General features: G+C 40.4%; 1 protein-coding gene across 4 annotated transcripts in view; it reads left to right on the forward strand.

The window, feature by feature from the left end:
- MTX2 (metaxin 2) overlaps window positions 1-22,584 on the forward strand; it is a 224,416-nt gene that overhangs the window by 68,931 nt on the left and 132,901 nt on the right. For 3 of the 4 annotated variants that reach the window (XM_029605870.1, XM_029605868.1, XM_029605869.1), the window contains 2 exons: window positions 8,410-8,457; window positions 9,430-9,476. In XM_029605870.1, coding sequence (XP_029461730.1) covers window positions 8,410-8,457; window positions 9,430-9,476 — 95 coding nt within the window. Of the gene's footprint in view, window positions 1-8,156; window positions 8,191-8,409; window positions 8,458-9,429; window positions 9,477-22,584 lie in introns of those variants that run through there. The other variant, XM_029605871.1, reaches the window with a different exon arrangement.

A 22,584-nucleotide genomic window follows, 5' to 3' on the forward strand; every position in this document is an offset into this window, starting at 1 on the left:
CAGAAATGTTAAGAATATGCAAGCTAATTTTGAAACACAGAAATTCCAAGTTATTAGACTTGTCAAGAAATCAGCACATTCCTCTGCCTCTTTCTATCCTTTATCTGTTTTCTGCTTTACACGTGTTTGCTAAGACTGAGGCAGAAATGGGTGCATGGATTTTCGAGGTATCTATCTTGGTACAATTTTATTGAATACATTTCTGCGATTGCTATATAATATATACATTTTGTTCTGAAAATTCATTGCTGTGATATGCATATTTGGTACATTGGTCTCAATTTTGTTGCTCTGCAAAATTGTTGGAAGTAAGCTTACAGGAGTAGAGTTTCAATATTATTATAAAAATGTTTTAAAATATTTAGATTAATTTATCAGCAAAATAAAATCTTAAATTATATTCAGTGCACCAATCAAATGTTCAACTGTCAATGGAATTGGTCATTTGGATACTGATGGAAAGCTTTTCTTCAGTAGGCTAACACAAACAGAAACATGGTTTTAAACTTTTGCTTATTTAGCTATTTCTCCATCAACAAGACAGACTGAATTAGCCATGACACTTGGATGAAATCTGACATCCAAATGGCAGATGAAATTTAATGTGGACAAGTGCAAGGTGTTGCATATAGGGAAAAATAACCGTTGCTGTAGTTACACGATGTTAGGTTCCATATTAGGAGCTACCACCCAGGAAAAAGATCTAGGCATCATAGTGGATAATACTTTAAAATCGTCAGCTCAGTGTGCTGCAGCAGTCAAAAAAGCAAATAGAATGTTAGGAATTATTAGGAAGGGAATGGTTAATAGAACGGAAAATGTCATAATGCCTCTATATCGCTCCATGGTGAGACCACACCTTGAATACTGTGTACAATTCTGGTTGCCGCATCTCAAAAAAGATATAGTTGCGATGGAGAAGGTACAGAGAAGGGCAACCAAAATGATAAAGGGGATGGAACAGCTTCCCTATGAGGATAGGCTGAAGAGATTAGGGCTGTTCAGCTTGGAGAAGAGAAAGCTGAGGGGGGATATGATAGAGGTCTTTAAGATCATGAGAGGTCTTGAACGAGTAGATGTGACTCGGTTATTTTCACTTTCGAATAATAGAAGGACTAGGGGGCATTCCATGAAGTTAGCAAGTAGCACATTTAAGACTAATTGGAGAAAATTCTTTTTCACTCAACGCACAATAAAGCTCTGGAATTTGTTGCCAGAGGATGTGGTTAGTGCAGTTAGTGTAGCTGGGTTCAAAAAAGGTTTGGATAAGTTCTTGGAGGAGAAGTCCATTAATGGCTATTAATCAATTTTACTTAGGGAATAGCCACTGCTATTAATTGCATCAGTAGTATGGGATCTTCTTAGTGTTTGGGTAATTGCCAGGTTCTTGTGGCCTGGTTTTGGCCTCTGTTGGAAACAGGATGCTGGGCTTGATGGACCCTTGGTCTGACCCAGCATGGCAATTTCCTATGTTCTTATGTTCTTATGACAGCGCTGAATGGAGCCTTCTCTATTAGCTCATAGAAATTTTGCTCTAGTGAGCACGTGTGGGAGTTTCTGAATGGCTGTTGTCTCATGAGCTCCTCAGTTTTTTTTTTTCATCTGAGCTTCTGTATGGATATGTACCCTTTCTCTCTCACTAAGTTTTTTTTTTTTTTTTTTTTTTTATTTTGTGTTTTTCTTTTCAAACTTGCTTTGAGTTGCTTCACTGCCTTGGCAGCTCCTCAACAGCACTTTTCAGAGCTACTGAAAATAAAAGTTTGATCTTTTCATGTATGGCTGAAAAGAAGACTGCACCTAGCAGTTACACTGTTATGGCTGGAAAATGTCCATAACTGATGGTCACGGCATCTGTTATCAGTGTCTGGGGCCAGATCATGGTGCAGCTAATTGTTATGATTGTAGCTGATTTCTCTGAGGACCCAGAGGACTAGGACCTGGAAGATGGAGGAACTTTGCAGGTCAGAGAAAAGCAGAAGTTATTCCTCTTCTCAAAATGGGGCATCCTCGAGTGCTGTCCATGCCGAGTTGAACAGGAGCTTCTTGAGCAAAGCTCATCCACCTACGGCACAGACGTGCCATGCACAGGGTTCAGTAAGCCCTTTGAAAGCCCCATAGAGTTTGCTGTCACATTAGTTCCATGCGTCAGAGCCAGTAGTGCAGTCAGTACTGCCTAAGTGGGAGTCAAGCTCCATCCCATTGATGCATCTGGTGTACTTGAATCATCGAGCCTTGGTGCCATAGTAGCATTTGCCATCGTCGTCAATGCACCGGCCCTTGGCACCATTGACACAGTCAGTGCATTGGGCCTTGATTCAGCTGATGCAGCTGTTTGTCATATCGGCACATTCTTTATTAGATACTTCTATTCTTTGGACCCTGGCACATCGATCCCTGATATGCCAGGGTCTGAAGTGTAGAAGGGTACAATCTCATTCAAAGCATTTGAGATGGGACCGGGCTGCGAGAGGCTCTGAACGCGATTCACTTCACTTACCACTTGTCATCTTTAGAGCTATATCTCAGTCTAGGCTCCTTGAACAAGGACTTTGCTTGGAGATGCCAGATCCAATATATATTCCATGGTACCTTTGTTTTCCATGCATTCACCAATTCAGTTGGTACAGGAGGAAGCTCTCCCCTGGAGTCCAGTGGGAGCTTCTTAAGAAGATGAGCCTTCACTGGTTTTGGAAGAAGATATTTCTCCCCCAACTCTTGGCCAAAGGACACAGCAACCTGTTGACTAGGTAGCAGAATTGGTGAAAACTTTCTTTACCTCACCGGCAGCTGCGAATAGGAAGGGCACTCTTTAGCCTCTCCTATTTGAAGAATCTGATTTCTTCCCTCAAGGTGGAGTTTCTCTTGCCTCCAAACCATGGGAGTTCTCATCAGAAGCTCTTGGGGAGAAATCTAGTCCCTGGCTGTCTTTTGCTGCAGATTATAGTCAGTCTCAGGAGAGAGCTCAAGACACCACCCCCTAGAGCATACCTCAGGAATATTCCCATTAAAGATTACCAAGAATTCCGCCCCAGACACTTGTGTCATCATTGGGGTCCTGGGTTAGTGTTCCCACTTGGTCCGTAGAAGGGTCTACATGGATTCCCTCTGAGCCTCTACCTGATCTAGTAGAGCACTTTCTCCATCAGAAGATTTTTCATACTCCAAATTCTCAAATAAGATTTAAGTTGTTACCTTGAACAAGTTGGAAAAGGTGTTGGGAGTGAACATCCGCATAGATGAGGACTCCCACGTTAAAGTCTTCAGGTTTCTGCAAATCCTAGAAACTCTGTCCAAGCCTGCAATGATCCCAGTGCACTTGATCCTGTGGTATTTAAAAACAATATGGGAGAATCCAGCATCTTGCCCATGTAGCCAGAAATGTGGAGCTTAAATATATAGGGTTCATCAAGCCCTGAGATTTGGGGTAATCCAACTACCGCATCAGTCGGTGGTAGTGGAATCAGCACTGAAACAGGCAAAGATGATAAGGATTTTCTCCAACATCCTACCGGGCAAGGACCCTAGTCTGCTGGTCAAGAAAAAGATTTTACAATGATCAATGCCCACATCACTGTCCATCAGTTCTACATGATATAATAATTACATTTATTTATTTATTTATTTATAGTTTTTTATATACCACCGCTCATCAAAGATATCACGTCGGTGTACAATGAACAGGAACTTACGCCGGAGCGTTATACATTTAACAGGATTAAATAAGCATTATACATTTAACAAAAGTAAGAATATATATATTTGAACATAAAACAAGTAGAATCTTTTAAAACAGAACTATCATTTAGGATTAACTGAGCTGAGTTAAACAGAGCTGGAAAGTAAAGGGATTTTAGGAAATTAGGTAAGAGGTTAGGGACAGGTTAGGAGGAGATGGAGTTATAATTAGGAGTGATAAGAGAGGGGAGAAAGCGCTTCAGGTACAATTAAGAGCAAAAGTATGGAATGGTATTTACAGTAAGGACATAAAAAAGGGGAAATTAGAGATAGTGTAGAGAAAGGGGGTGTTGGGTAGATAAGGCAGGGCATAAAAAGGGGAAGAAAGACATATATATTTCAGGTATAGGCATGTGTAAATAACCATGTCTTGAGTTTTTGCTTGAAAGTTTTGGGAGATGGCTCAAGGCGCAGTTCAGTGGGCAAGGTATTCCATAACAATGGGCCAGCAAAGGAAAGCGCTCGTGCTTTGGTGGAGGCATGGTTATATATTTTGGGTGATGGGGTCTGTAATGTGGCGAGGTATTGATTTCTGGTAGGTTTAATAGAAGTTTGAAATTGCAGTGAATTATTAAACCATTTCATTTCAGGATTGTGGAGGGCTTTATGGATCAGTGTTAATGTCTTGTACTGTATGCGATATTGAATGGGGAGCCAGTGAAGGTCCTTCAAAACTGGCGTAATATGTTCCTTTGAGTTTGTGTTGGTAAGGATACGGGCTGCAGTATTTTGCAGAATTTGTAAGGGGCGGATGGCATTTTTACATGATTAAATTGAGAAGCTGAAACCCCTTATTAGTCATTGGATGCAAAACAGATGGATTAACAGCAAGCCTGTCAGGATGCAGAGGAGTGCAAGCATCATCTCTTCTGCTTCAGATACAAATCATTTGATACCGCAGCCAGATCCTTGGCAGTTGTAATTGGAGCACACTGAATGGCTTTGTTGAGAGCTAATAGTCTGCAAGACAATGTGCATGACAAATTAGCTGATGTGCCCCGTTTCCTAGGAGAAGCTCTTTGGGGACAAGCTCAGACAAATAGTTGCCCAGATTAAGGAGCAGCATGTTGCCATCCAGTCTTTCTCAACAGGTTCTGGGCAACTGACTTCTTTGGGGTGTCCTTACTTCTCTTTTTAAGCGCTTCTACTTCTAGAGAAGCCCCACTTCCACCAATTTCAGCTGTATGAGCTTCTGGCTTGCGGACATTAACATGAGAGATGTCATCCAAACAGGCAACAAACCTGGGCCTAGTTTTTGACCAGACTTGACCCTTTAAGCTTCAACTCTTATGGTAGAGGGGATGATTCACCTTTTAACTGGAGTAGTGGCAGATTACCAAAGATGGTTGGGTCCTCAAAATTGTGATGTCTAGTTATTGTTTGTGCTTCTCTTGCCCTCTAGTGCTTCACTGTTTAGCCTTCATTCTGCATCTGTCTCACTTGACCCAGCTCCATGCTGAAGTGACATCACTTCTGAGCCAGCTGGCAATAGAACCTGTCCCTTCCAATCATCCTGGCAAGGGATTCTATTCTGGCTATTTTCTTATCTCCCAGAAATTGGAGGAATTGAGATCCAGCCTGGTTTTATAAAGTCTAAACAAGAGCCTATTACAGGAGAAGTTCAAAATAAACTCCCTCCATACCATCCTTCCCTTCATTCAACCGGGAGACTGATGTAAACCTTGAATCTGAATGCATATGCTCACATACTGATTCATCATTCCCATGGGTAATACCTTCATTTTGTAATGGATTCTTCTTGCTACCAGTACAAGATTCTCCCTTTTGGGCTGTTGGCAGCCCTGAGAGTCTTCACCAAATGCCTAGTGGTAGTAGCAGCAGCATACCTTCATTGTCAGGGGATTTGTGTCTTCCCCTATCTGGACACCTGGCTAGTATCTGGGCCTTCCCAACCAGGGGAGTTAGGTTCCCTGAAGAAGATAATACAACTTCTTCAAAATCTGAGGTTTATTGTCAAATTTGCCAAATTGAACTTTATTACCTGCCCAAAGAATCAAGATCATCGGGGCATGGATAGACTTTTTGGAAGAGAGAGCAAACCTCCCTTCAGAGCAAACATACTATCTTTCAGATTTGATCTGGAGCCTTCCACAGAAGGATGATGTCCCAGCAAAGGAGATGTTGGTGGTTCTGGATTGCTTAGTGGCTGCAGTGCATGTGTTCCCCATGACCCACCTCAACATGTTAATCTCCATGTGTGCCTCATTTTGTGGGATCAGTTGTTTCAGCCCTTGTACCCGGTGAGGGTCACAGTAGAAATGGAAGGGTCTATCCAGTGGTGGATAGTTCCAAATGCCCTGGAAATGGGAACTCCCCTTTGGCTTCTACCCCATCAAGTTACACTAGCAATGGATGCTTCAACCAGGTGATGGAGTGTGCACATGGGTCTTTTGAACCTGGTCATCAACAGAACATCTATTTTAAATCAGTCTTCTAGAGATATGAGCAATCAGACATGCATTGAATACTTTTTCACATTTCCTTCAGGGAAAAGAAATTCTAATTCAAGCTGCCAATTCCACAGCAATGTTCTACGTCTACAAGCAAGGTGGGTCATTGATCCTCTGCCAGGAATCCATGAGAATTTGGGAATTGGCTTGAAGCCACAAAGCCTTCCTAAAAGCAACCTGTCTTTCCCGGATCTCCAAATAGTAGTGGATTTCTTTAGTGTAGAGTTTCATCCTCACAAGTAGTCTCTAGATCAAACAGTAGCAAACAGGGTGTTGAGCCTCTGGGTTTGCTTGTCAGTCGATTTTGTTTTCATTGGAGGACAACAAGAAAGGAGAAAGATTCTGCTCCGTTCTTTGAAGCAAGTTCATCTCTGCTCTGGTGGCATTTCTGCTCAAATGTGATGCAGATCTACTGTACAATCTTCCATCACTTCCATTGGTGATCAAAATAGTGCAGAAAGCGCTCAAGGATTGGGCACACTTGGTCCTCATTGCTCCAGTGTGGCCCAGAGAAGTGTGCTTCTCTTACCTTATCTGGTTGTCAGTCAGCCCCCCAACCCCTCTGGGATCAAATCTGACTTTAACTCAGGAGGAGGGTCAGGTATGTCATCTGACTCTTTCCTTTCTTAACTTGACAGAATGGATGTTGATTGCTTGCCAAGAAGTTGAGAATATTATAATCTCTGCCAAGAAGTCTTCAACAAGAAGAGCTTAGTTTCAAATGGAAAAGATTTTCAAACTGGTGTCAAGCAAGTTCCTTGGACTTGTCTACTTGTGAACTGAAGGAGTTACTTCAGTACTTATTTTCCCTTTCTATCTCGGCTCTCAGTATATCATCGGTCAAATTACATCTTGGTGCAATTTTGGCTTATCACATAAAATTGAATAGTAAGTTGATCCCTATACATCTTTCAGTGTCAAAGATCATATTGCCATGGGATCTCAACGTGGTATTGGTGTGATTCATGAAGCTGCTTTACAAGCCATCAGAGTCAGCTTCCTTAAAGTTCCTTACTTGGAAAGTAGTGTACCTAGTTGCCATTGGGTTGGATGGAAGAGTCCGTGAGCTTCAGGAAGTAGTTCATAACTCACTGTACATGACATTTTTCCACAACAGTGTGGTGCTCTGCACTCACTCCAAGTTGCTGCCAAAAGTGCTTTCAGCTTTTCATCAAGCTATTGTATTGCCCATGTTCTTTCTAAGGCCTCATGCACATAAAGGAGATAAGGGCCTTAGTTTATTGCCTAAAGAGAACTCAGTCACATCATAAGGCTTCTCAGCTTTAGCTTTTTATAATCCTAACAGACTAGAAATAGCTGTTGCTAAGTGCATGTTATCCAACTGGCTAGCAGACTGCATCGCATGTTGTTATGCTTTAGCTGACCTCCAGATCATAGACTCTGTCAAGGCTCATTAAGTGAGAGCCATGGTTACCTCAGTGGCTCATCAGATACTGTGCCTATTGAAGACATTTGCAAAGCTGCAACTTGGTTATTAGTTTACACCTTCACATCCCACTTCTGTCTGGACAGTCTTTCAAGAATTGACAGTAACTTTGGACAAGCAGTTTTATGCAGCCTGTTTATCCTGTAGCCCACTCTCCATGGAGGGTTTGGATTAAGTTTTCAGTAAGCACTCTTCTGCAGTCTTCACTTGGGACTCGTCATGTGTCATGGCTAATTCAACCTTGCTTGTTAGAGAAAGTAAGTTTGCTTACTGTAAATGGGGTTCTCAGTAGATAGCAGGATGAATTGGCCATGTTTAAAATCCACCTGCCTCCCTGGAGAGTCAGCTACCAAGCTAAAGCTAAGCTCTACAATCAGCTCAGACTCACAAGGCAGCGCCTACAAAGGAACTTCCATGTATGCTCAGTAGAATAAAAGCTCTGTGAGTTGAGAGAAGGGTCTGTTCAGTGCCATCGGATGATGTCACTCGTGTTTCATAGCTAATTCTTCCTGCTGTTTATGAAGAACACTGTTTACGGTAAGCAAACTTAATTTTTATGTATATGTTATGTGTCCAATAAATGTGCATGTACTTTTAGGTTGAATATGAAAATATTCAGCTTGAAACCTGTTTATACGTACATGTTTATATATAATATTTGTGAATTGAAGAGTCTCCATGCTGATCCTCCTTCCAGTGCTTTAGGCATTTTTTTGAATGCTTCCTTAATTGTGAATATTAATTTTGTTTCTACAGCTGCAGAAGCTTGGCCAGACAATGCTGCACTATATCAGCCTTTGAAAGGTGGGCACTGTTTTTTTTGCAGTCAATAATGACTTTATAAAACATGTTAAAGATTCAGTAGTATAATTAACTGTGAAATTTAAATAGAAAGTTGTAGGAAGAAATCTGGTGTGGTTTCTTTGTGATGAGGTTTTAGCTAGGCTTGAATTTGCAAATATAAATCACCTATTCATGGCCTTTAAGATCATTGGTTTATTATTGACTTATTATAACAGTTTCTGTAGGCAATGTAAAATGATGTGGTTGCAGGCAAGGTTGGCAAACACAACCTATAGCTGAGATAGCAGTTTTTTTTTTAAAGTCTCATGGTAAAGTGGGTTCTCAGTAAAAAGGAACTGTTAAAATGTATAGGCTAGGATGGTTCAGGCTCCCTTTAGCAGCTCTTCATATATCATCAGATCACATTATGGCCCCCATTTGGGGCTCAGCAGCCTGCTACAGTTGTCAGAAGACTGCAAAGTAATGAAGACTAATAGGTAGTAGGCCTAGTCTTCTAAGCATGGAATTTTTATTGCAGGAAACATGTCATCTTTCTTTTTTGTGACAGACCTAGACACGGTGTGCAATACTAACCTCAAACAGATATTACAGTATGTGATTCTGAATATGCCTACATTTAGTTGAAGGAGCCACAAACATACTATTTTACTTAATTTTTATTAGGAAATGAAAATAGACTAAAAAAAAATCACCAGAACATCTTGTTGTTTGGTTGAGATTTTAAATTATGTATCACTGCTAAAATAAGATAAATGACTGTGTAGCAGTAGTGAAAATCATCCTAATCCATGCATATTCTTAATATTTCGCTTTTACATTTTATACCATAGGGTTTAAAAATTGAAAGCCTGCTCAAGTCATGATTTTAATTAGGTTTAAGTAAATTTTAGACTGAATTCACTAAGTTATGGCCATGTAATTTAGCAGATTTTATTTTTTATTATAAGAGCATATTTCTTTTTCTTCCTACAGGTGAACAGATTTTGCTATCGGACAATGCATCCTCTCTTGCTGTGCAGGTAAGACTATTTACAAAATGTTGTGATGGCAAAGCTTGGTGGATTGTTTAAATGACTAATAGTTTCAACAAGAAAATTCCTTTAAAAAGACAGTAAAGTTTGAAATTTGTTTAAGATAGCATAATTTTATTGGTTGCATTCTCTTTTTGTAATCTTAAAATTACTACAGTAGGTCATTTAGGAAAATAGGTAAAAACTGTTCTGAACTGATTCTTGTATTTTACATTTCCATTTGAATGTTTGTGTTTGTGTGTACCTTTGGACACTATTGGTGCACATATGTAGAAACATCTGTTTGCTCAGCTATTTCTGTACACAGTACCACAATCTCAACTTTAATCTTGTATGTGGTCTTTTACCAGTGACAACCTATTCAGTCACCTTTCAAGCTTATTAATCTTTAGTTGCAGAGCACTCACGAATGAATCTCTGGAGTCTTCCAGTGTAATATTCTATGTTATTGATATTAGGCTACTCTTCATTATTTCTAGTTGTTCATTCTGTTTCCCTGCCATTTATACACATTGAAGATCTCATACACTCATTTTCAAAATAATCACTAAAAAGTAGAAGAGTAGCCAGGTGGTTAGAGCAGTGGGCTGAGAATCAGGGAAGCCAGGGATCAAATCCCACTGATGCTTTTTATGACCTTGGGCAAATCAGTTCACCCTCTATTGCCTCAGGTGCAAACTTAAAGGGAGATTTACTAAGCTGCCATTAGGCTATACCGTGCAAAAAACAGCACTTATTGCATGTAAAATACTGTTTATATTGTGATATACTGCGATATTTTGTTAAAATATCTGACCCCTATTGAAATTAACTGTATGCATTTGTAGGCATTCTTAGTGTTTGGGTAATTGCCAGGTTCTTGTGGCCTGGTTTGGCCTCTGTTGGAAACAGGATGCTGGGCTTGATGGACCCTTGGTCTGACCCAGCATGGAAATTTCTTATGTTCTTATGTTCTTAGGCATAAAATGTATTAATGCATGCAAAGCAGCTAATGCATAGGTAATGCACGTTCCAATGTTCCTGTGTTGAAATTAAATGGCTACATCCCCACAACATGTAAAACCCCCATGAGGGTCTGTGCAGACTCCTGTCCATCCCTCTGCCGCCTGTCGAGGCGGCCCTGCAATAAAAAACCCCAAAACAAAAAAAAAAAAAAGAATTTGCAGTGTAGTAACACTCCATCTTAAAAACCCTCCCCTTTAAAAAAAATATTGTCACAAGTCCCTGGTGTCGAGTGACCCACCCCTTTGAGGAAATCCTTGGTGTCTAGTGGGGCCTAGAGCGCCCCCTAGCTCCAGGCTGGTCAATGGCACCTTTCATAATGATTCCAACCAGCCTTTACCCCATCACATGTTTGGGGGGAGGGTAGAACAGGGGGAGGGGAATATTTTTTGAAAGAGGAGGTGTTTGGGGAAGGCGGTGGGGCATTGCTGCACATCATTAACAGTTTTTATGTATTTTGGAGCTGCACAGACCTCCTGGAGAGATTTTTGACAGATTGGGGTTTAGGGCCAATGCTGGCCCCTTTAGAAGTTTGTGCCCCATGTGAAGGAGGCCACTATTGTACATTATCACCCTTTCCTCATGATATTTTTTTTCCTCAAACTTTTTCTGAAAGAAAAAAATCATGGGGAACCTGCCATGATATTTTCTCATAGGAAGGGTGAAATATTGTAGGAACTCCCACCTGCGATATTTCATCCTTACTGCGGTAAAATATCATAGCTTGATAAATCTCCCTCTAAAATTGTAAGCCATCTGGAAATAGGGAAATACCTACAGTATCTGAATTAAAGTGCTTTGATGTGTCAAAAAAAGGTGAAATATATATAAAATATATTTTATATATATAAAGTTCATATATGTTACTTTCATCATAGGCCTAAGTCCCCGGACTGGCTTTATCGCATTTTGGGCTGCTGAGAGATATAGAGAACCTCTGTAGAGGCTCACCAAAAAGTTAACTATTTACACCACTGTAAGAGGGGACACTAGTAACTCGGGGTGAGTTTATGGGATGAGTTGGGTTTTGGGGGGCAGTTTAACATGCACAGTCATACATATGATCAGCACAGTTACCATCAGAGAAGCTTTAATTTGAAATTGTTAACCTTAATATGCCTTATAAAACCCCACATAATAATGATTGAACAAATCAGATGCTTTGTTAACAAGACTGGAAACATGGACTCCCTGGAGCTCACAAAATTTCCAAAGGCATTCTTTACAGTGAGTGCAGATTTCTAAAATGTGTTTGTGTGAGACATCAGAAGGCTGTGTTTGTGTATGTGAGTGAGACTTGAGTTTGTGTGTGTGTGTGTGAGAACCAGGAATTCTGGCTGTTATTTATTTTATGAAAAAGCTTTGTGTATTTGAGTGAGAGGCTGTGTGTCTGTGTGTGAAATTAAGGCCTCTGCTTCTCCCTTCAGGCAGCCTGCAAACTTAAAAAAAAAAAAAGTTATCCCATTCACGTTCCCCTCATTGGCTCCACTGAAGGGGAGGGGGGCGGGGAGAGTTTAGGCAGTAGCAGGGAACACACAAGCGGCTTCATAGGAACACTTACCCCTCTCACTGTGAACTGCAAAATAAAAAGCACCACTCCAGTTACTGTCCTTATCTTGAACTTATATGTGTAATTTTCCTCGCAAAGAAAATTTACGCATTTAAGTTGAAAAAAAACATGGATGGAAATTGACTTTTGACATAAGGCATTCTCCACTTATTGTAAAGAATGCCTAATTTAAGGTTTTATAACATATATTTGAATATGGCATGGAATAACATATTAAAATGGAAATTTATGTAACCCCTGGGTGGAATGGCTCCCATAGATTGAACCCAGGACACCTAGAAAGAGAGATGGACCCTATCTGCGTTCATTTTCTCCATGGATAGCATTACATATCTGAGTTCCAGGGCTCCCTGGGGGGAGGGAAGCTTAGCTCCAAGGCCCTTTTGCATTAACCACAATACAAGCCTCTTTTCCTTCTCTGGAAAAAGCATTCAAAAATCACACTGAGAAGCAATGTGATTTCCATCTTCTTTACTGATAGTTGATTAGATGACTGAAGAATATTTACAGCACTCAAATCAGATTTCAAATAAAGTCAATGAATAATTTGGCAGAAGAAAGATTATTCAATTTGTGACCTCTCTCTTCTAGTAAAGTCCCTGATTCTCTATGGAAGCAAATTTCCTTAATTCATGATCTCCTTCTCTTTCCAGTTATTCAGACTGAAGACAGTTCAATCCTCCTTCCACTCCCAAATTTATCATATTTCTCTCCACTATAGAATGGTTAGAATAAAGTCCCAATAACTTATCAGAATGTAAGTCCCAATTCTCATACCTTTCCTGAAGTCTTCTTAAATATCTTAGATCGCCTTTTGACAGTACCATTGGCCACTAGCCTCTCATGTGCAGCTCACTTGAGTCAACAGTAAACACTGTTCTCAAAAATCTGTCTCCTTCCCTGTAACAAGGGACAGAACTGTATTTCTCAGATATAATCTTCACTTCTCAGGCTCTTCCTAGGTAAAAGAAGCCTGTTTCCAAAAGAAAGGAAACTGATTCCCTAGTACCAAGGGGCACTCAGCTCCAGGTGAAACAAAAATAGTCTTTTACAAAAACGGGAAAAAAAAACAAGAGACAGGAATTAGGTCCAGTGCTACTAAGTGTGCAAACTATGCAATTGCATGGGGCAGCACACCTGGGAGGGTCGTGGCTATGGTGGAAGGGGCCCACCAAATGGAGCAGCGAGAGGCCCATGTGACCGCTGGTGGACCCCATCCCCCTGGTGGAAAAAAGAATGGAAGGACTCTCACTGTATCTGCCTCAAGAAGATTAAGCCATTTTGCGGCTCCTCCTTGTGTGCTGGCTGGCCCATGGTGTGAATGGGAGCCTGCCCTGGGTGGGGGATATGTGTGTGTGTATTGAATCAGAGCCTGTCTTTAGGGGGGATGTATGTATGTGTGTGAGAATAGGAGCCTGCCTTGGGGAGGGGTATGAAAATTTTGTGCCACTCCCACTAATCCATGACATGCTCAGGGTGACTGGAAATCAAAGGTTTTCAGGTATGGGAAGCAAGTGATTTTTCCCTTCTTGTTTTAATTATTGATTGTTTGTATCTGCTATTTTGAAATATTTTATTGTTTGGAAATTTTTAAAATATATTACATGAGTTCTTAATTATTGGATGTTATTCTGTTTGTCATCTGTATGGCAATATTCTTTTTATTAGTATGGTTTATTATGATTGATTTATATTTCTTGATTTTATTGTTTGATGATTTATGAGGACTACTGATGTTTTGGTTTCCATTGTTTCATTGTGTATAGAGTCTAGGTTGTTGCAGTTTCTAGTTCTGTTTCTGTCTATACATTTCTATTTGTATTTTATAGTCTCTATAATCTGTATTTGTTGAGCCTGTCTGTGTTCTGCATGTGTAAGTGAAGTGAGGTATTCTGTTAGCAATCAGTTTCTATATAAATAAATATAGGAATTTAGAGCAGACTGGTTTGTTCTGGGTTTTCCTAATAGGAGGTGTTTTAGGGCCTGGTGTAATATTTGACTTTTCATGGATTGGGTTGTTCATGTTGAAGGTCTTGCAGTTAGTACTGTAGTGGTATGAGAATGTTACAGCATTGTTGTCATTCAGTTTACTCAAAGCTGTCCAAGGGCCAAATCCACAGCTAACATGCATTATAATAGGCCTAATACCATACGGGTTCCAAGGGAATCTTTTTCAGGGTTTTCTTGGTAGCTCCACAGCAGTGCATGTTTTTCTGTACAACAAACTGGTATCAGCTACAGGTCTCAGCCAGCACCAATTTTATGTTCCTGTAGGTGGGGAAGGATCACCTGGGGATCATTTCTGCATAATTTTTAGAAATTTTGGACCTGTGGATGGGGTAAAATAGGTTTGGGGTGTGTGTCAATTTTGACAGTTTGAATTGTCAGAGGGAACAGGGCTTTTTTTTGGCACTGAAAGGGGTTCTGGGACAGAGCATGAGATTGACAGTTTCTATTGTGCAGTGGACTATTGGAGAAGAAAACAAAAATTTTGTGTGGTGGCAGGCAGCACAGCAATTTGCACAGGGCAGGAAAAAAGCTAGTACCTGCCCTGATGGGAATGGTGCAAAAATCTTCCTTGCCTCACAGTTGAGGAGAATAGCACAAACGACAGATACTTTAAAGTTGAAACTCCTCGGCATCGGCTCACTAACAAGTCTATCCCCTGGAGGGGTGATAGAACTCTGCCAGAAGCTTCCTACCTTTGATTTAACCACACACAGGGATGCCCCAATCTTCTATGAACAGTTCACACAAGGGTCTCTCAAGGGAAATCTCCAAAAATGGATTAAAAGAGCATAAAGCAATTGGAAGTAGATCAGATTTACAGGCCAACCCACAAAGGAACAAAATAGACAACCTTCTGTAATAAGTTATTAAAATAAAGGGCAGGAAGAAGAGCGTTTTTGTCTTCAGGAAATCTAACTAAAAATCCCACGACCTAAAATGGTGCCCAGTGGTGAAAAAAGCTAATGTATAGCATCTCAGTCTCCCATGTGATGGAGTAAAATCCAATCCACTGTTTAGTAAATCTCTCTGAACATCCCCAGCTAGTTAGTACGTTCTTCTGGTAAGGAAGCCAAGGGATCCTTACATTTATTTCACCCAAGAGCAAAATATGGTGGCTGACGGGGTCTGCATAATTTAAAAAGTCCAGTCCATGTCTTTGTAGAAAACCTAAATTAGTTTCTCATGGTCTCCTTCTGTGTTGTGGACATATACTTGACAAAAGTTACTTTTTGCATATATTTTATAAGGTTCTGATTTGTATTATAATTGCCTTACATTAGAGGAGGTTATGTAAGCTGTAGCTGCCTTTCACTGTAGATAAAATATACATAGTTTGATTTTTACCTTTTTTTTTTTTTAGAATAATTATTCTTATGTCAGTAGTAGAAAATGTTATGATAAATGGTTGCATGTTTTGCTTTAAAAATATTTCATAATGTAAATCAGATGTACCATAGTTATGAAATCATTTCTAATAGAGGAGAAACAATCTGTTTGGCTGTAGATTTTATTATTTGCTCAAATTTAAGTTAAAGACTTTCAAGATCATTGGTATGGGTCCAATTGTGAAACCATAAATCATATACATTATAAACCCAACCTGTATTTTTATTAAATTTGACTGCAAAAGGCACCTGTTGTATTAGCATACAAACTATATACCTAAAAACAACTTTTTTAAGGTGAAAGGTGGTGGTTTCATACAATGTTATAGCGGGAACCATCCAGGTTGTCCCGTCCTTTTATATAATCATAAACACACCAACCCTCTTCCTATTTGTGTTATCAAATTTGTGCCACATGCTCTGAAATTTATAATTTAATGTGCAACCTCAATAAACTTATTGTGCTTATACTGTGCCATACACGGCTTCCTTATATTCAAGCGACCGCCAAATCGACTACTTAACTGAAGGTTATAGCGTCTTCCTCTGCTCGTTCATAAATCGCTCAACCTGACTTGTACAAGTTTCAAATAAAGTCCTTCCTCAGGGGTTTACCGTATTGCTGCAAACCGTTGTTCATATAATGCTGCCAGTTTTCCCCTACAATTTAAATTGGGTGCTAAAAAGCCTCCTCTCCAACACGTTAATGGCGGTCTAACGCCTAACCTCTCGCTATTGAAATTTAAAGTCACCTGGGCATTCAGGGAGAACCAATCATAAGTGATCTTTCATATTAAAGACATCAAATTGAGCTCCTCGCTCAACCCACTGGGTTGTTCTGTTCTTGTGGATCCAAAACTGCTCCCGATTATTTAATTTAACTGCTCTATCTCCCACTCCCATTGATATATGCTCTATCACAGTCCATTGTAGCTGATCAAATGTGTGTTGAAAATCAATGCAATGCACCACTATTGGTGCTGTCAAATTTGAAGTATTTAATCGTGAATGATGTTCCATAATTCTCAGTTTCACTGTTGTGCTGGTATGTCCCACATACACTTTGGGACACGGGCATATCATCACATAGATGATTGTGTCCATTAAACAGTCAGTATCACTCTTCCTCCTGACAGTGTACCCTGTCACTGGATCTGTCCAAGTCGTACCTTCGGTTGTGTAATCACACACCGTACACCGTCCACATCGTCTGTGTGCGCCCTCTCTGATAGGAATGAAATCTTTCAATTGGGAATGAACCAAATAATCTCTGATATTACGTCTCTTCCTGGTGGCTATTAAAAGTACCTCCTGAAATATCCCATATAAAGCCAATGCTTTTTTATTGAGGCAATAATTGCTCCCATAGATGTGCTATGTGGAAACATACACACACCATTCGATCTCGTTCATTGATGAGCCTATTAGTTAGTCACCCAAAATACAGAAATTAAATGTGCGGCCAAGCCTTTGGCAGGCGTTAATTTCAGACAGCACTGGGCAAGTGTACAGAAAAGCAGAAAAAACAGCTCTTCTGTACACCCTCCGACTTACTATCAAAGCGATATTAACTCGGAGGCCCCAAAAATTAAACTTCTTTAAAAAAAAAAAAAATAAAATAAAATCTGCCCGTGGCTCAATTTTTTTCCGGCGTCCGTTTTCCAAACCTGTGGCTGTCAGCGGGTTCAACAACCGACGCCGGTAAAATTAAGATTCTGTTGTCAGACCCGCTGACAGCTGCCGCTTCTGCCAATAAGGAGGTGCTAGGGACGCGTGGGCCCTAATTTAAATAAAGAATCACGTGCTCAGGAGAGTGGGCGCTTGCCTCGGAGCGCCAGCTCTCCCATGGAGTTACCTAATCGGCCTGTGAGTAAGAGAAGCAGAACAGAGACTGCTGTCCTTCCAATACCATACCTATTTCCCATTCTCAAACTTTCTCAGTTCCTATATACTTCCTGCTGGATTTAATTTGCATTAATTTGTAAAAACCTGCTGCTTGCTTACAAGATGTCCAACTGGATTCACATAATTAATCTAATTTCGGACCCTTCCATAGTTCCTGTAATTTTAATTCACTATCCTCAATACAATGATGAAGCCTCAACTAATTAAAGAATTGATGGGAAGACAACCCAAACTCTTGTTGAAAAGCAGGGAATGTTTCAATTTACCCCTTTCCAGCAACTGACCTATTCACCAAATCCCACATTTTTGCCATTGGGTCCAGTTCAAGACCAAGCGATCTATTTTAAAATAAGAATTAAACCAAATAGGCATACATTCTGATGAAGACCAAGGGATTATAGATAATTTCTGTTCCAACATGTGAAATGCCTCTCTAGTAGCCAGGAGAACCTGATTATTCACTATCTTTTGAGGAATAGGATTACCAACTCCCTTTCCAATGAAAGCTAGACAGGATAAGATCTATGTATTCCATACAACAGGCACATACTATCTTGCTGTAAAATAAATGTAGTATGATACAGTTCAAAATTAGGAAAGTTTGCCCCCCCCCCAACTCCCTGGGCAATCTTAATTTAGCAAGTGCAGTCCTTGGAGGTTTGTCTCCACCGAAATCACACTAAAATACCTTCCAATTTTTTATATACCTCACAACCCACAGGTACTGGAAGCATTCTAAGTACATAGTTCAATTTGGAAGCAATTATCATTTTAATTGTATCCAACTGACCGTACCAGGATAAATAAAGAGGAGACCAGTTCAATGTTAATTCCAAGGCAAAAGTCACTAAATATGCAACATTCTGTTCTACAGTTTCAACCAAATCATGACCAAACCAAATTCCAAGATATGTTAATGCCCAAACCTGCCGAAGTAAATGGAAATTCCTCAAGGTCTACCAGAACAGTAATCCTAGTCAAAGGAAGTGCAGCATATTTGGATCAGTTCACCTTATAGTCAGATAATTGAGAAAATTCCATAACAAGACATAATAGCCGAGGAATAGACTGGACAGAAATATAGACTGAACCAAATCACGGTGAACCTAGAAGATGTGGTAGGCCTGATTGACAAACTGAAGAGTAGTAAATCACCTGGACCGGATGGTATACACCCCAGAGTTCTGAAGGAACTAAAAAATGAAATTTCAGACCTATTAGTAAAAATTTGTAACCTGTCATTAAAATCATCCATTGTACCTGAAGACTGGAGGGATAGCTAATGTAACCCCCATATTTAAAAAGGGCTCCAGGGGCAATCCGGGAAACTACAGACCGGTTAGCCTGACTTCAGTGCTAGGAAAAATAGTGGAAAGTATTCTAAACATTAAAATCTCAGAACATATAGAAAGACTTGGTTTAATGGAACAAAGTCAGCATGGCTTTACCCAAGGCAAGTCTTGCCTCACAAATCTGCTTCACCTTTTTGAAGGAGTTAATAAACATGTGGATAAAGGTGAACCTGTAGATGTAGTGTATTTGGATTTTCAGAAGGCATTTGACAAAGTTTCTCATGAGAGGCTTCTAGGAAAAATAAAAAGTCATGGGATAGGTGGCGATATCCTTTCGTGGATTACAAACTGACTAAAAGACAGGAAACAGAGAGTAGGATTAAATGGACAATTTTCTCAGTGGAAGGGTGTGGGCAGTGGAGTGCCTCAGGGATCTGTATTGGGACCCTTACTTTTCAATATATTTAGAAATGATCTGGAAAGAAATACGACTAGTGAGGTAATCAAATTTGTAGATGATACAAAATTGTTCAGAGTAGTTAAATCAGAAGCAGATTGTGATAAATTGCAGGAAGACCTTGTGAGGCTGGAAAATTGGGCATCAAAATGGCAGATGAAATTTAATGTGGACAAGTGCAAGGTGATGCATATAGGGAAAAATAACCCATGCTATAGTTACACAATGTTAGGTTCCGTATTAGGTGCTACTACCCAAGAAAGAGATCTTCAAGATTTGTTACATGTAAACTGCCATCCGGCAGTAGTTTTTACTGTTACCTGTGAACCGGAGTGATATGTATTGTATACAGGAACTCCCGGTATATAAAAACCATAAATAAATAAATCTAGGCGTCATAATAGATAACACATTGAAATCGTTGGTTCAGTGTGCTGCGGCAGTCAAAAAAGCAAACAGAATGTTGGGAATTATTAGAAAGGGAATGGTGAATAAAACGGAAAATGTCATAATGCCTCTGAATCGCTCCATGGTGAGACCGCACCTTGAATACTGTGTACAATTCTGGTCGCCGCATCTCAAAAAAGATATAATTGCGATGGAGAAGGTACAGAGAAGGGCGACCAAAATGATAAAGGAAATGGAACAGCTCCCCTTATGAGGAAAGACTAAAGAGGTTAGGACTTTTCAGCTTGGAGAAGACACGGCTGAGGGGGGATATGATAGAGGTGTTTCAAATCATGAGAGATCTATAACGGGCAGATGTGAATCGGTTTTTTACTCTTTCGGATAATAGAAAGACTAGTGGGCACTCCATGAAGTTAGCATGTGGCACATTTAAAACTAATTGGAGAAAGTTCTTTTTCACTCAACGCACAATTAAACTCTGGAATTTGTTGCCAGAAGATGTGGTTAGTACAGTTAGTATAGCTGTGTTTAAAAAAGGATTGGATAAGTTCTTGGAGGAGAAGTCCATTACCTGCTATTAATTAAGTTGACTTAGATAATAACCACCGCTATTACTAGCAACGGTAATATGGAATATACTTAGTTTTTGGGTACTACTTGCCAGGTTCTTATGGCCTGGATTGGCCACTGTTGGAAACAGGATACTGTGTACAATTCTGGTTGCCGCATCTCAAAAAAGATATAATTGCGATGGAGAAGGTACAGAGAAGGGCGACCCAAATGATAAAGGAAATGGAACAGCTCCCCTTATGAGGAAAGACTAAAGAGGTTAGGACTTTTCAGCTTGGAGAAGACATGCTATTTATTGTGCACAAATTAAACCTTATTTCCATATGATGCTACCTCATTTCAATTTGGGTATGCACTAATTTAGGCATGTATAAAATGTGTTGGGGGGCCATCTTAACATTCATAAGTCCTGTAATGTTATCGATTATGGGACCATCTTACCATGCATGTGAAGTTTATTGCCTAAGTCCCTGTAATGCCCCTTACCTCCAGGTACTCCCAGCGAAGCTTCCTGCAACCTGCTGCATCCTAGGGCCTGATTGAAACCACCTGAACTTCCTGTAGCCCTTTTAAAGACTTTGCAGTCAAGCATTTCCTGTGGGTACTGACTGATAATGTCATCCCAGCTCTGCTTTATAAGGAAGCTCAGTTCCACCACCTAGCGCCTCAGCAACAGGTTCCCTGCTGTGCTTGCAATGCGTGTTGCTTGTCTTCCTGGTACCTTGCTCCTGCATGTCTTGCCTTAGTCCTGCTTGCCTTGCCTTAGTCCTGCTTCTGCTTGCCCTGCCTTTTTACTCATTCCTGCTTCTGGCCTTTGCCTTGTTTCAGCCTGCCCTTCCTGCCTTAATCTTGTTCAAGCCTGCCCTTTCTTTGCTACATTCTTGTTCCTGTCTGCCTCTGGATTGCTCTCTTGTGCCTGACCATAGCCTGGATACTGATGCTGCCTGATCTCTGCCTGATTTGACCATTGCCTGTACACTATCGCCGCCTGATCTCTGCCTGATTTGACCATTGCCTGTACATTGTCACCCGCCTGTTCTCTGCCTGATTTGACCATTGCCTGTACACCGTCACCGCCTGATCTCCGTCTGGCCTGACTTCTGCCTGGACCATGACCCTGACTACTTGCTCTTCTCTGGACCCTTGTCTAAGTCCTGCTGGCCTCAGAACCTAAGGGCTCAACCTGCGGGGCAAGAGGCTGGTACAGGTGAAGCCTAAGGTCTTGTTCCAGACAGAACAAGTCCGCCTGCTGTTGTTGTGGACCCTAGTGGATTTGCCTGCTAGACTGTGTCAATTAGTCAAGGGCTCATACTCTATGACAGCCCCACAACGTTAGAGATTATGTGTGAAATTACACACTGCATGTTTTTTTTCTGCTTTATTTCTATAATTTTAAATAGTAATAAAAAAACCCAATTATATATTTTTGAAACCTTAATTTTGGTATTCTTTTTCTTTTATTAAGGTTTTATTGTTAAAGAATAACAGAAAAGTGTGTTTTCAGTAGTGTAGCATTTTTCTTGACAATTCCAATTTCTTTATTCAGCCCTACTCTTGTCACTTTGTTGATAAATGAACCAGAATATATTAAAATTATTTGTTTTCTTGAATATTCTTTTGCTTGGCAGCTGATAGTAGTCATGACTATAAATTTGACTTTTGTAGCTATCTGATTTTAACTTTATAGAGCAATTTTCTTTTGTTTATTGGGGCTATATTTGTTTAAAAGAACTAGCAAGGGTACAGACTTCTGATCTAAAGAAAGATTGAAAGATTATGCCACCCGTAATTAATATAATGTGGCAGTCTGGTTTATAGTTTAAAAAATAGATTTTAAGATGTACTAAACTGTAATAAGGCCTTGATCATATAGTAAAGCTATACACTGTGTGATAAATGCCCAGGGTCAGATTTACCTGTTATGCATACCTAGACACAGGAATTTGGGTGTGTGTGTGTGGGGGGGAATCTTCCTTTGACTATGCCTCAGGGTGGAAGGGGTACTTCATCCCTTTCCCCTGGTGGAAGTTTCTTACCAGCATTGCTCAGCCTGAGCATTAATGTCCTATCAGACCAGCCCACTTAAAGGCACAATGTGGGCCAGCAGCAGTCCTATTTTGCAGTGCTCTAAATGCCTCTGGCCCACAAGCCCCTGGGCCTTTAAGTGGCAAGTCGATAAGATGCAGACACTCAGACTGAGTAATGCTTAGGACAGAGGGTCCCTGGGATAAAGGAGACAGCACCCCCCATCTGACTTTCTTAGGCAGATATCTACTCTGCCTAATTCGAAATCCGGGCATGTAAATATCTATCTTACCCCTAGATTCATCAAAAAGTTTTAATAACGCAGTGATAACGCCCATGCAAACAAAAAGGGGCGTGTTTAAGGAAATTTTGGAGCTTTCCGGAGGCCGGCTGGAGCTTTGACAATACCAGCCCTCGTTCCCTGCAGGTTGGCTGGCCTCCGTCAATCAGCCAGCTCCGCCTACCGACAGTG

This window comes from Rhinatrema bivittatum, chromosome 6 (genome assembly GCF_901001135.1).
Source record: "Rhinatrema bivittatum chromosome 6, aRhiBiv1.1, whole genome shotgun sequence".
Lineage (NCBI taxonomy): Eukaryota > Metazoa > Chordata > Amphibia > Gymnophiona > Rhinatrematidae > Rhinatrema > Rhinatrema bivittatum.